General features: G+C 34.8%; 2 protein-coding genes across 3 annotated transcripts; one reads left to right on the forward strand and one right to left on the reverse strand.

Moving 5' to 3' along the window:
* The first annotated feature begins 2,660 nt into the window (after positions 1–2,660).
* LOC112708693 (histone deacetylase 15) lies at positions 2,661–10,803 on the forward strand. Of its 2 annotated transcripts, none has more exons than XM_025760659.3 (18): positions 2,661–2,948; positions 3,391–3,589; positions 3,703–3,891; positions 4,074–4,185; positions 4,952–5,028; positions 6,779–6,854; positions 7,009–7,073; positions 7,383–7,438; positions 7,701–7,824; positions 7,919–8,044; positions 8,171–8,221; positions 8,436–8,504; positions 9,172–9,280; positions 9,496–9,575; positions 9,805–9,887; positions 9,969–10,014; positions 10,180–10,351; positions 10,465–10,803. In XM_025760659.3, the coding sequence occupies exons 2-18, from the start codon at positions 3,410–3,412 to the stop codon at positions 10,575–10,577; spliced, it is 1,728 nt and encodes a 575-aa protein (XP_025616444.1). In that variant the 5' UTR covers positions 2,661–2,948; positions 3,391–3,409; the 3' UTR covers positions 10,578–10,803. The 2 variants fall into 2 exon arrangements, with proteins under 2 accessions (XP_025616444.1, XP_025616443.1); XM_025760658.3 differs by having other exon boundaries at positions 2,681–3,099.
* Positions 10,804–13,288: 2,485 nt separating this feature from the next.
* Positions 13,289–14,830, reverse strand: LOC112708724 (transcription factor SRM1). The gene is made up of 2 exons (XM_025760667.3): positions 14,273–14,830; positions 13,289–14,142 (listed from the first exon to the last, which is right to left on the reverse strand). The coding sequence occupies exons 1-2, from the start codon at positions 14,698–14,700 to the stop codon at positions 13,635–13,637; spliced, it is 936 nt and encodes a 311-aa protein (XP_025616452.1). The 5' UTR covers positions 14,701–14,830; the 3' UTR covers positions 13,289–13,634.
* Positions 14,831–15,104: the final 274 nt, after the last annotated feature.

A 15,104-nucleotide genomic window follows, 5' to 3' on the forward strand; every position in this document is an offset into this window, starting at 1 on the left:
ACTTGAACTATTTGTTTTCTACCTGTGCTTGCCTTGTTTGTTTGTTTGTCTATGCGAATTATCGGAGATGGAGGTATGGAGGAAAGGAGGAAAGACTTAGAGTTATGGTTAAGTTAGGTTAGACTTAGATATCCTAGAAGGCCACCTTTTATGGCTTCCATTTAATCCTTTTAAGCTTTATAATCTGAGTGTCAGCGTTCTAGGATTGCCTCTGACATTTCCAAGACCTTATATATTATATGCGTTACACTTTTACCATGCTAAGAACCTCTGGTTCTCATTCCATACAATGTTGTGTTTTTCATATGTAAGTCGAGAAGCACCTCGCAAGTGGGCTTTTGGGTTTATATTTCTGTCCTGTTTTGTTATATATATCTGTGTAGATTCTACCTATATATCTATATTTTACTTTTGTACCTCTTAGAGGTTTATGGAGAATTAGGGTTTATCTTTGTATTTTGGATTTTGGGATATGTATATATATATGTAAATATTCTCCGGCCGGCTTTAGTTTCGCAGGCTAAGTTAGGAGCTTGTTATATCGTTTTCTTGTCTCTCTATTCCTATCTCCTATTTAGTTATGCTTTTAAACCTTAGTTTTCTTCATACGCAAGTAATCACGTTTCCTGAGTGTTGAGCTTTTTTTTTTTCACAATTTTTGTTTTACCTATTTTTCATGGCTCCTAGTTTATCACATCATTTCTGCTATTATATGTATAATTTTATCCTTAGAGGTCTTAGCGCCTTCTCAACTCTGTTTTATATTCTAGGTGTAAAGTTCTGTATGGTAGGGTATTACAATATAAATAATGAATGACAAATTTGATTGATAGACAATAAATTTCATTAATTAATGATCTAACGAAAAAAATAAACACAAAATCTATAATTTTTAATTGTACACAAATGTGGGTTAGATTATAAAATCATATTTGTATTTAAAAAAAAACCAAACAAACAAGGTAAAGCTTTAAAAAAAATTAAATATGTGTTTAATACTTTAAACACTAAACCAAACACACTCTTCATCTTTCAATTTTCACTTTCAATTAAAGGCTCACTTTATCACTAATTGTTGTTGCATCTTTCTGAATTTTATCTGTCCACAGAGAAACATGTCACATCAACTCTTATTTACCATCTACAACCACATTCAACAAACATTAAACAACATGAGCCAAGGATATAACCAGAAACATAACAAAATAAGAAGAACCACTTATATTGTAATTTAGGCAATTGAAAAAAAAATTTATTGAATTAGTATCAGTCCTTTACCATTGCAGAACTAGTTGCGACTAGGGGTGGAAAAAGGTCAGGCGGCCTGCTAGGGGCCTGCAGCCTGGCCTGTGTTTGGCCTGACCTGGCTTGACCTGTTATAAAATAGGTACAGGTCCAGGCTCTTTTAAAAGCCTTAATACATTAATAGGCCAGGTCCAGGTTTACTAATTAGCCTTATAGACCTGTCAGGCCTGCCTGAGCCTGTTAAAATATAATTAAATATATAAATAATTATTTATTATTAATAAAATTATGAGATATTTTAAATTTATTATATTTTATTATAAATATTTTTGTATATTTTAAATATGTTAGAAGTTTAAAATTTTTTATAAACATTAAATATATGACATATTATATATAACAACTTTTATTAAAAAATAATTTTTTAAATAATATTTTTATTTTTGTAAAAAAAAATTATCAGGCTTTTTAACAGGTTTCAGGGCAGGCCAGGCTGAATAACAGGTCAGGCCTAGTACTTTATAAAGAGCCTATAACAGGCTGCAGGTCAGGCTCAGGCCAATCAACTGTATGACAGGCCAGGCCTGTTAAGAGCAAAGCCTGGCCTGGCCTGACCTGTTTTCACCCCTAGTTGCGACCCACACTCACACCAATCTAACAAACACGAATCTCTATTTCCAGTGATTCTCCTTGCAATGCTTCTATTGGAGCGTTAGTTGTTCGGGTTCCTAGTTGCGTGACTCGCGCTAGCCATCATGATTTAAATTGGAAATAGAGAAGATAATCCAAAAAAACAAATTAAAAGAGAAGATATAGCGCTAGTGAAGTGGATTAGGGTTTTTAAAATCGGTTCAAAAATCAAATTGTCATAAAATAATTTTTTTCCGCCACATCAGCTAGCCGTTAGTTTGCCAGCATATCAGCAACGAGTCGAGATTAGCTTATCGATAGCGTTTCATGGACAAAAAGTGCTCGAAGAACGATTTTAAGTTCCAGAATATAAGTTTAGAAACAAAAATAAGTAACTATTAAGTTTAGGAACCACTTAAGTCGAATATAATTTTAAAGATCACTTTGATACTTAACTCTTTAAATAATTTACTAAATTTTTAAATAATTTCACCAATTCATAAGTAACAATTTTAGATGTTCAATTTGTGATTCAACTAGAAATATTCTCTAATTTAATACAATTTTTAAAATTAAATAGTACTTCTCCTAATTGTTTTTTTAAAAATATTATTTATATATTAAAATTAATTATTAAAATTAACTATTATATATTTATGTATATATATATATGTAATTTAATTTATTTTTAATATACATTTTATAATTATAACTAATTTTAATATACACCTATTATAGTTATATATTTTTTTTATAAAATTACCAATTTAGCTTTTAGCATTTCCATGCTCACCACCTCTATTTTGTTATTTTGTCATCGTTATCTTTTCGAAATTCGAATTCTATATTTCTCTTTCTTTTCTTCCTCCCCCTTCTCTTTTCTTCGCTTGGCTAGTTCAGTATTTCTTCAAAACTAATAACAGATTAAGGAAGGGGTGTTAAGTTTAACAGTAAAGTAGTTTATAGGGTGGGCCACTTGTGCCCTAAGGTCCACGCCACGCGACTCCCTGCGGTGAATCTTGAAGTTTTCCCTTTTCCGCACTGCCCCCTCCCTCTTCTCTTTCTTCAAACCGGTAACTGCTCTCACTCCCTCTTATCTGTGTGCTCCTTCTCCCTCCCATTTCCCTTCTGTTCTTTTCTCTTTCTCAACGATCTAAACTTCAATACACACTTGCTGCCTTCTCTCTCTCTCTCTCTCTCCCGCAATTCCCACTCCCTTCTCAGGTAAACCCACTTCTTCCCTACTCCGTCCTTTCTTTTCTTTTTCTTTTTCTTTTTCTTTTTCTTTTTCTTTCTTTCTTTCTTTCGTAATATCCTGTTTTTCTCCCTGACAAGTTGAAAAAACAAATATATATATATATATATATATATATATATTTTCTTTTTCTTTTAAGGAAATTTTGTCTACCGAGTCAGGACTTTCTTTTTTTCATTTTTTAAAAATGGTTATTGTTGACATGCAATTGGTGACTTTAGCTTACCGTGCTGAAATGTACTACTAAACTATACTACTAGGGTTTATTGAATGAATTAAATGGGTACTGGAGCAATCGGAGGGAGCCGTTTCACCAATGGGGAAGCTGAGAACAGTGTTCACAAGCAAGCTGAACAAGCTCCCATTGAACGGTTTGTAGGTAGAAGCCAAGACTTGCTCTCTGATGGAAGCAATGCAGTAACGGTAGACCCTGGAGAACAGTCACGCCCACCCGTAGCCGTAAGTCTCAAGCTTGACTCAGTAGTTTGCATTTATACTATTCTTGATTCACTGTATAATGCCACTTCTAAGACATGGTTTGTTTCTATGTGTGGTTTGGTTGTGTTGTTTAGCCTGCAAAGAGCCACCAGAAGGATCTAACATTTCAGGATATGTATCTAAACCAATATGCGTTCGATGATGAGGACGACGATGACAGTGACTGGGAGCCCTTTCAACTGCCAGTTAGCAGGGTCGAAGTTATCAAGTGGTTCTGTAAAAATTGTACAATGGCTAACCTTGACGGCGTCGTTCTTTGTGATGTATGTTTGTTATTGTGGGTGTTTTCATAGAGTAGAAACTACCTTGTCCAATGCTTGTTTGTTATTGATCATAACCTGTGCGGTAATCTGTGGTAAAACTGTTAAGTTTTAGTCTATTCATTCCCATTACTTATTATTATTTTGTGAATAATTATACCTGCCTTCTATGTTGAATTGTGCAGATATGTGGGGAGCATAAGGATTCTAAAATCGTAAATTTTGGGTTTTTCGCTTCTTCCTTAGCAGATGATGATGATCTGAATGGGGTCCAGCCAAAAATAAAAGGGCTAACAGGTGTGCGTCTGGCTGATAAGTTGTTAACCATAAACTTACACCCAAGTCAAAACTTCTTTCCATACACTTTTCTTGGGCATGTTTATGGGAGGAACGAAGTTAAATTGTCATTCTCCAGCTTGTAATTGGTTGTGTTAATCGCTAGTTATTTTGCCTTTCCCAAGGATGTTTTATGATTAGTTTATGAACTTTATTTTAATATCATTAAAATTTATAATCTTCCGGTGGTTGCAAATCTACATTTTTTTTTGCACTGAGATTGGGGTGGAGTGAGGTATGATGGAATGCCTAGGTTAAACCAGTAGCACTCTAGAAATTTAAGCAGGGATAATGGTTTACAAGGAGATATGATATGCAACCAGTTGTGGTTTGGTTTTATGGTTAACAAATAGTGAATATAGAAGAAAACAGGTTATTTAAAAGATTCTGAAAAAGTGTACAGCTGTAAAAAATTCTTTGTATAGGCTGAAATGCTAGCTAATAGCAATCCTAGTCATTAGCTATAGTTAAGTCTGGTTAAGATGCCTTGAATAAATAGAAACTGAAGACATAACTATAGATGCTGATATATTGAAAATCTTCTAACCTTTTTTAGCATTACTAAAAACCTCAATTCAAGAAAAGACATAATTATGGTGCTGCAAATGTGGAAATGTTGATGGCTTGTTTAAATGTCTCTTTAAAAAAATATGATATGTAGTTTCTTGCTCTGTTATGATATGATATTATACCCCAAGTTCATTTTTGTTTTATACTTTCGTTGTAGATTGTGGCTCACAGGATTCAGAAACAATTAGTTCTACAGCAATAGGCTTTGATGAGAGAATGTTATTACATGCAGAAGTATGTTTCTGGTCTTCATTTCTGCCCTTTTGTTGCACTTCAAAGTTGATGCCATGCTTCGTTTCTAGCCTACTAGTACATTAGTCCTCATCAGTTTGGGTTAAATATATAGCCATACACAATTCATTTTATTTGCAATAAAATGAAATTGCTTGTTTCATGGTTCGTGTTTTGTGCTATATGAAAATGTTGAATTATAGACTAGTTTATTTGTGGGAAGTTTTCAATCAACAGTATTGTGAAATTCTCATTTTACTTTCTATGGTGATTCCGAATCCTTAAACTTTCGTTTGCCTAGGTGGAGAAGAAATCTCGGAGAAGAACTATTCATATAAGGAAGTTAAAGGGTTTGGATTTTGGAAACACTAAAAATGGTAGAAGGGAACTTTCACAATACATTTTGGATGGAAAAACTTCTCATATATGGTGGATGATCTTTTGGATGCAATCTTATAAAAAATTTCACTTTTAACTATCTAACAAGTTTCTGAAATTTGAAGGAAAGAAAGGATTGCCAAAATATGGATCTTTATTTTTTAGGAAGAGAATCTGCATCATTGGCAATTGTTTTACCAACAAATGTATTGTACCCTACCTTGTAAATCTATTTTATTGTCTACGTTATTCATCTTAAAGACATCCACAGAACATAAGTCATTTCTTCTGAAAATTGTCATATGGGACTCACAGAAATTTGGCATTCCATTGGCCTCAAATGGGGCCTAAAAATGGGTTGCTCCTTACTTCATACTTAATTTGTGCAAAGTTGAGGTGCTAGCTATGGGTACTTGACAAAGAGCGACTGAGTAATTGAGAGAGACATCAAAGAAGATGCAGTAAATCTATTGACACAATAGTTTAGGTAGTGGCTTCTTGGAGCAATACTTTACCATCCACCATAGTTTTCAAAGTGTCTTAACCCCCTCGGTGTCTTCATCATAGTGTCAAAATCATTCTTACACTGACGAATAACTTATAGCATATGGGAATAGTATTTTTACAAAGTAATCTATTAGATTCAAAGTAAAGGGAAAGACTATTATAGCTTATAGGAATAATACAATGATTGAAGTGGTCAGTGGTCACCATTTGTCTTAAAGGTTATTCATTTGAGCCATGGAATCAGCCTGTTGTGAGTGCATTTGGGTCTAGTCCTTAACCTCAACCTATATCATTTTCCTTCCATAAAAAGAGGAAATGGTGTCACAAACTCCCAATGAGAAGAGGAGAATAGATCCTCCTAACCAAGGGCGTACTGTCTGACCCTCAAAACTTTGCACTTGTTTTTATGTCATATTAAGTTTGGCAAAAGAGTGTATTTGTTGTGATAAATTAGTCAGCACGTAACTTGTAAGAACCACTTGTGTATTGAGAAGTTCTAAATTAAATTGTTATTAGTTTTATGGAATTTGAATGACTAGTATGATCTGCCTCAAGTTATAGTGGGTTAGTATATAGTGTGGCCATTTTCATCATAAAAAGTGTGGTACCTCTCATAGCCTGTGGTGTCTAATGTTTGTTGTTATTCTGTTTTTTGTCCTTTCCTTCCTTTCCATTTTTGGATCTCGGAAAAAGATAGATTGCTTGAGCCATGGTCTCTACATTTTGCAACAATAACGTTTGCATGAATTCTGAAAGCCATTTGTTGCACCTTATTTATACCAAATAATAATTTTTGTTGGCTCTATGCCTTCATATTTTTCTTGATGAGATAGTGTACTTCCTGGTGGTTGTCTCGTTTGCTGCATAGGTTGAAAAGAAACCGAGTCTTCATCCTGAAAGGCCAGATCGTCTTCGAGCCATTGCTGCTAGTCTTGCTAGAGCTGGTAATTATCTGCTGTAAAATTGTTTGTCATCCATTTTCTCTAAGAAACAAAGTTTATTGCATAGCATTATTACCTTTTTTACTTTCAACTTTTATTTTATGTTTGATAGTATTATCGGTCAAGTAATCAACGAGGAATAATTTGAGTCATGCAGGTATATTTCCAGGAAGATGCTTTCCAATTCCTGCTAGAGAAATAACTCGAGAAGAACTTGTTATGGTAATTGACTTCCACATTTCTTGGATGAATAGGAATGTTGTCATAGGTACATTTCTATGCATTGATATATTTAGTGATGAACGAGACAGAATAGGACCACCAAAACAAATGCAGTCAATGTTTGGACTTACTTTTAGTGGTAAATTATGGGGGGAAATTTGGTTTATAATAGAGAAGCTGCCTGTTCAAGAATAATCTTTTGAAACTCCAATTTTCCATTAATGTCTCTTGTGTTCCCCCTAATTGGAAATCAATTGAGTACTTTGAAACATGATCCAAGTTTAACCCTTTTACATATTATAACTGAAGGTTCATTCTTTGGAGCAAATTAATTCTGTGGAAGTTACAAGCCAGGCATTTTCTAGGTATGACAATATTTTTGTCTCTCTAATTATCTTTCCCTTCTGGTTACCCCTCTGTAAATTAGCCAAAATTGCCTTTTGACTTGCTCATTAATGAAATTCTCTTTTCAAGTTATCATCCTTCCACCTCCTAGATCCTAATCCACTAACTGGACAGAAAATTTAGTGAATCTTATTGAATGTCTTGGCTTCAGTATGCAGTAATACTCTTGATTTTTCTTTATACAAGTATTTTCATTTTGATTAACATCTCGTGTGATTGCAGCTATTTCACTGCAGACACATATGCCAATGAGCATTCCGCCCTTGCTGCTAGGTTGGCTGCTGGGTTGTGTGCTGATCTGGCATCAGCAATTGTTTCTGGCCATGCCAAAAACGGATTTGCTTTGGTATGAATAATTGAGTTGCTGCCAATAGCTGCCATTTCATGTCAGACAATTTAAGTTTTAATATTGATTTAACTGTTGTTTTCAATTAAATCAGGTTAGGCCTCCTGGTCATCATGCTGGTGTAGCACATGCAATGGGGTTCTGCCTTCACAATAATGCTGCTGTAGCAGCATTGGCAGCTCAGGCAGCAGGGGCTAGGAAGGTGCTAATTTTAGACTGGGTAATGACGATTCTCTGTCTTGGTGTAAACAATTTTTTTTTCTTTTTCTTTTTGACTTTTTGAAGGCATTATTGGCCATTCATTGTTATCAAAGTATTTGTTGATTCTCTTTCGTGTTTGTTGCAGGACGTTCATCATGGAAACGGTACACAGGAAATTTTTAATAGAAACAAATCGGTGAGCTGTATATAGTTATTTTTCTTATTTGTGTTTTTCTGTACTTGTTATGCTGTGAACTTTTAGCAACATGATAATTGTGCTCCTTTGTTTTTTTTCCAATTGAAATATTTGGACTTCATCATTTTGGTATTTTATTTTAATTCCTAACTTTTTAGCAACTCGTTTGTGCTTTTAGTGGTGCTAATGAGTTTTTTTCTTTTTTGTCATGTAGGTCTTGTATATATCATTGCATAGACACGAGAGAGGTTTGTTTTATCCTGGTACTGGAGCTGCTGATGAGGTACTTGACTGTAGAATTCTTTTTTTGAAGTTTCAGCCAGGTTTACTGAAGAAAAGTATTACATTGCATTAGTCATTTGTGTCGTGATCACAGAAGCCTTTGGAATGTGTTCATGAGTGATGTTCCATGAACTAACTGTCCCAAAAGGATAAGTTTATAAATGAAAGCACATGAATGGTTTTATATATAACATTCCTTATCTTGTAACAAGCAAGACCCCATTGGGCATGAAGCAAGGACAAAGGTTAACATCACCTTAGCTTTTGCTAAATTTAAAAGAGTAGGTGAACCACTTGGTCATAGAGATGACTTGTGAACTTGAGCAAAAAAGCAGTCATTAGGTTAATACACACCACTACCTTTATATCTAACAAGATTCTTACTCATGGACTTATGATCTGATAACGGTACAGTTGCTATTGCTATGTGCCCTTGGCAAGATGAATTTTCTGTTGGGACTTCATTTTTTATTTTCTGTTCTGAACTCCCCTTGCAGCCTTTTTTTTTGAAATGTTATGCATCTTTAAAAGTTTTATTGGTTAGTTTTCTTGCTTAATTTTGATAGACAATTGGCCTCTATATTTATTATTTAACGAATTATAGCAGAAAAGCTGGCTATTTGTTTGAAATATGAGAAGTGATCTTTAGTCTGTTTTCTTTATTTCAGGTTGGTAGTAGGGGTGCTGAAGGATTTTGTGTAAATATTCCATGGAGTCGAGGAGGAGTTGGTGATAATGATTATATTTTTGCATTTCAGAATGTTGTCCTTCCTATAGGTTAGTACATCTTGTGGCATATGGGAGGTATATTTGATTTCTTGTAGGTAGCATGGGCAATAATTTCTTAGCTGTGCCTTTTAGAAAGTGAAGTGATGAATATAAATCTACTTTAAGTAAACACATTTTGTGTTTCTTAGATTGCCTGCTCCTCCTATCTTTTAAATGTAAATCATTCGCTGCTTAAAATAATAACGGTTCTCTTTTTTCCCCAGCTTCTGAGTTTGCTCCAGATTTCACCATAATATCCGCAGGTTTTGATGCTGCAAGAGGTGATCCCCTAGGATGTTGCGATGTAAGGATTTTGTTATTCAAGTGTTTATCTTTTGTTTTGTGAAACACAATTTGGCTATTGTTCCCAGTGGTACCATGCAACAAAATTACTCATTATCATATATAATCAACCTAATACTCATTTTCCTCTTAACAATCTTGTGCTTTAGTTTCTATTAATTAATTCCATTCAAAATACTTGAATTGACATAACCAAATTCAACTATTGTAAATTTCATTCTATGATGCAGGTTACTCCGTCAGGCTATGCACAGATGACACATATGTTGAACACCCTTTCTGGTGGAAAAATGCTTGTTATTCTCGAAGGCGGGTATGTAGCTTAAAAGCCTTTCATAATTGTTTGTTATTTGGCTGTATTTCATTCATAGTTAATATCAACCACCGATCGCAGCTACAATCTTCGTTCCATATCTTCATCTGCCACTGCAGTAATCAAGGTGAATTCTATTACTGTTTTACTGTTTACAGTGATATGCATTCTTGAGGGGTTCATTAATTCTTTGTCTTGTATATATGAATCTGTTGTATAATGGTGAGAACAATACATGGCAGCTTATTTCTCCTTGAAATTTTTGTTCCTGGCTTGGCTTATGTGGGAGTAGGTATTGCTGGGTGATAATCCTGAATGTGAACCGGAAAACAGCGTTCCTTCTGCAGCCGGCCTGCAAACTGTCATGAATGTCCTCAAAATTCAAAAGAATTATTGGCCATCCTTGGGACCCATCTTTACTGATGTGCAGTCACAATGGAGAATTGAGTATCGCAGACTAAAGAGTGAGGAACTGCTTGTGATTTGTATTTTTTGACTTTACACAGCCGTGTTTCATTTAGTGAAGCTTCACTTATGAAATGCCTTCATACTACTAATTTATTGATAATTTTTGCAGGAAAACGTGTCAAGAAGCAGCGCAGAGTCCTGGCTCCTATGTGGTGGCAGTGGGGTAGAAAAAGTTTCTTGTTCCATTTCTTGAATGGCCACCTTAGTGTAAAATCAAAATGATTTTGTTGGCCTTGTGGATCTGAAGATTTGATATACAAGTGTACCTTGTAATTGTTAGAATGTTGTATATTCCTTCTTTGTTAGGACAATGAGTTCTGCTTTTACCATGATCATAACATTGCAAATGAAAAGTTTATGGCCTTTCATGTTGGTGGAAGGATGGGAAAGAAGTTTGAGCTAACAGTTAAGTCATCAAATTACAGAAAGGGACTACTATTATTTCTAATGCCCTTGCATGAGTTTTTAGTATTTACCAAACATAGGAAGATTGAGATTGAGACTAAATTAAATATTTATATTGTGTTTGGTGTAAAGTGTAAAAACTAAAATATGTTTCTGCATTCTGTACAAATAAAATTACTTAAACACCCTTAATATTGAAATATACTTTACTCATCATCATCACAACACCCCCCAACCCTTCTCCCTCCATCAACACTGCAACCCATGGTATTGCCACCACTCCTAGCCACCACCACTACCGTATTTGCCTTAGTCACCTCCCTCTCACTGTCTCTTTAAATCTCTCTATCTCAATTTCTGTTTTCCCTCTCACTCTCACTGTCTGTCCAATCTCACCAACAATGGTAGCAGCAGCAGCAACTCTAATAATCTGAGTGGTGGCGGCACTGGCCAGGCAAAACTGTCCAGACTGGAACGGAGCGGAGGGGACACGTGGTGAGGTCTGGTTGGTGGAGATTGCATTCGAGTGTGATGTGGAGAAGGCCTTTACACATTTCGTGAATGAGGTTGGTAGAGATGGGGAATTTGAGGAGGATTTTGTAGAGAGGCGGTCATGTACGCAAAATTAGACGTGGCCGCCGCAATTGTCAAATATGGTGCTGATCACCATGGATTTGGAGGGGCGAGGTGGTGCCATGATGGCTGTGGTTCTAAAGTGTTAGCAGTGGCAGAACTGCAGAAGGACTAAGCGGTAAGTTTGGAATTTGAAAATTTGAGGGTATTTTTGAAAAAATTGTTAAGATTTTAGTATTTGTCTTTAGAAATTTCAGTCTTCTACTGAAGAGATTGAATTTTGTGTTACGAAATTGAAAATTTAATTTCAGGCTCTAACTACTAAATACAATATTAAGTCTCAGTCTTCTAGTGTCTGCTCTGTCTCGCAAACAAACGCTGTCATAATCTTAGTTGTAGTCTCTGGAAACAAACATTAACTTGGCGTTTAGTTAGGAAGACTGAGATTGGGGGATTGAGATTTAGTATTGTGTTTGGTGGTAAGATACTGGAATTAAAATTTCAGTTTCCGTCTCCAAAATTTCAGTCTTTTCAGTATCTTCAAAAAGTGGGGACACAAGAGATTGAAAATTTGAAGATGGAGACTGAAATTTCAATAATATTTTTTTTTTTATAAAAAATATCTTTATTTAACTTTTTAAAATCTAAATATACTCCTCAATCTCCATATTTATTTTAAATTAAACATAATATTGATACATAACTCAATTCAACACATTTTACACCAATAACAATACAGAGACTTAATTCACTCATAGTCTCTCTATCTCCTAGTCTCAATCTCTCAATCTCCGTCTTCCTTTCAAACACAGCCTTAGGGATGTGGGGTGCCTTGTTGATTATCCATCCTATAGAATACCAAATTGAAAGACACTATATTTAAAGCTCATGTGCAGCAAAAGGTTTTATTCACCAAATTAACACAGCACAATTAATGAAACTAAGCATAATACATCATAGTGAAAGATCCACAAATCGAACCCAAACTAACCCTCTTTAGAGGACAAATTATACCAAAATCATTGGAGGGTAATCATACACATGATATTTATAAAATCACAGTGACCTTTGTAAGATGCTTTTCTATTTTTTAAAAGAGAACATTGTATGTAAGGCTACATTTGATTTTGAAAATAAAACAAGATATTATAACATAAAGAATAGAGATTAAAATTAGTGTTTTGTATATCTTACTACTGCCTTTGTATTTTTTTCCTGACACATTTTTTTGTATCTACATCTTCTCTATCAAATAGAATTTTGTATTTTCGTGTCCTTGTTAATATCTTGTGCTTATAAATAAATGCCTAATATCACTGGTTAAAGGGGAGATTGATGTAATTTACCTCAGTCTGAATGATATCTAGCTGCCATTTGGTCAGGGTAACTCATAAATATCAGCTGCGGCATTTGATTTTATAATGAAATCTAAGGATGTTGAGCGAATTAGATAGATGAACTTAAATTTTATTGAACCGAATATGTGGATCTTGTCTGAAATAATTTGAAGCTTCCAGTAATACCTGTCTACCTGTGCAATGAGTGAGAGAATGGAGACTGATGTAATAATAGCATAGAAAGACATCACATAGTTTTCAATACTTTGAGCCACCAATTCTTTCCTTTCTATGACTTTCCCACTACTTTCTCCTCCAATAGCACTCACCAATAACGAAATCTTTTATTTTTCTGTATAAAAGGATGCAGTTATACCTTGTTGTGTCTTCTAATAGCACTCTAAAACATAGTTACATGAATTCACCAATTAAGTAACCTACTGCGTATCAATTGACATTTCATCTATATACTAAAACTTTATAACTTATAAGTATATTTTTTATATAAAATATTTTAAATGTGGCGTACCGCGTACCTATTCCCATATCAGAACATATTGACTATGCTCTAAGGCCACAAAAAACTGAGGTGAGGTCTTGAAGTTAGGGAGATATTGATAAGATCAGAAATAAATTTATTTGCTTCAACTTCTCAGTATTTAAGTTTACATATACATATCTTCATATACACCAAGATGAAATTCTCAGCATCACACCCATCACCTAACAGGGATAGGGTGAAAGCAAACTAGAAAACAGACTCTAATCCATATAAACTAATAACCATAACCATTGGATTTAACAAACTCTATGCATAGACTACACTTAACTACTTTAGAGTGGACTAGAATTTAACATCACAGACCCTACTATCTTCATTCCCTTGTGTTTCAAGTTTAACACAAGTTTGCTCTGAGTCCATACTAAAAAAACTAACTACAGAAACCAAAACTAAAAGAGTTTGTTATTGGTGCATTGTTGGAGGTGCCATTGGATAAGCAAGAGGAACAACATAAGGTGGATGATGAGGATGTGGATGCGGATGAGGGTGCGGTCCGGGAGGAAGCATGACCGGAGTTCCAACTGCAGATGCCATATGGCCATGAGGAGCAGCCACAGGGTGCCCAACTGGTGCACCATACATGCCTAAACCAGCAGGTATATGATGATGATGATGGTGTGGTTGTGCTCTATGCTTCATTGATTGTCCCATAGCTATTGTGCTTGATGAGATTGTTGTGCCTCCATGCTGTCCTGTAATTGGTGCTTGATTATTGGCCACATCTCCATTGTTGACACTTGTAATGTCATGGATACTAGACCTTCTTCTATCTCTATTCATTGAGTTCAATCTTATGAAGTACTTTTGTGCATGACTTGCTACTTGTGTTGGAGTCCTTGAAATCACAAAGTTCCTTGAAATGCTTCTCCAATCTCCTTTTCCAAACTTGTCTAGACCAAGTAAGAATAGCCTTAAAAAAAACAAATTTTGTTAGTTACCCATGTTTCGAAACATCACAAACTTTGTGAAATTTAGTACAAATAGCTCATAGAGTATGTTTAAGGAATCCAAAATTCCAAATTGGAAAGAAAGTCAGTTACCTGTGTTCTTCTTCTGTCCATGGAATTCCTTTTCTCCTTTCTTGTTCTGATGATCTTGACAAGGATCCTTTACCATTATGAGAGGTTGAGGAATCATGTCCTAAGCCAGAGAATCCACTTCCATAGTTACAATTTGATCTCTTATCAGAATTTGAAGACTTGGAAGATCCATGGAGATCTTTACTTGAAGATGTAGTTTCTTCTGATGTATAGTTTGGGAATGGTATTTGACCAGCTTCTATTGCAGTTACATCTTCCACTAGTAACTGGTAATGTTGCTTCAATTCTTCTATGGTTTTGCTTGGAACTTCTTCACCAATCTTCTCCCATTGCTCTTTTGAGTCTTCTTCAATCCAATGCATGGCTATGGCATTCTCAAATGCTTTCTCTTCTTCATAGCTCCAAATGGTTCCACTTGATGATGACATGGTTGCAAAATATTGATATTATTATTTCTATTATTATGGTTCAACTTTAGAGAATGAAAATGGAGAAATTTTTAGAAGGGTGTCTATGTATAAGGAATTTTAATCTTTTGTTTTTTTTTTTGTTTTTTTTTTTTTAAGTTTTTTGTCTCTATTGGACAAAGTAGCAGAAAGGGGAGGGAGGGGGTGCGCAGGATAAGAGAGTCACAGTGTGTGTAGGATAAGAGAGTAAGAAATGGTATCAAACAATCAATTTTGGAAGAGGACCACAACTGTTGTAATTGAAGGGATGTGTTATTTGTCATGTTCATTGATGTCATTTTCTTTCAATGTTATGCAAATTTTTCTGTAGAATAACTCACTTCAGAGTTACACTACACAAGTTGTATGAAGCTATTTTATTTTTC

Source organism: Arachis hypogaea, chromosome 1 (genome assembly GCF_003086295.3).
Source record: "Arachis hypogaea cultivar Tifrunner chromosome 1, arahy.Tifrunner.gnm2.J5K5, whole genome shotgun sequence".
In the NCBI taxonomy this organism is placed as follows: Eukaryota; Viridiplantae; Streptophyta; class Magnoliopsida; order Fabales; family Fabaceae; genus Arachis; species Arachis hypogaea.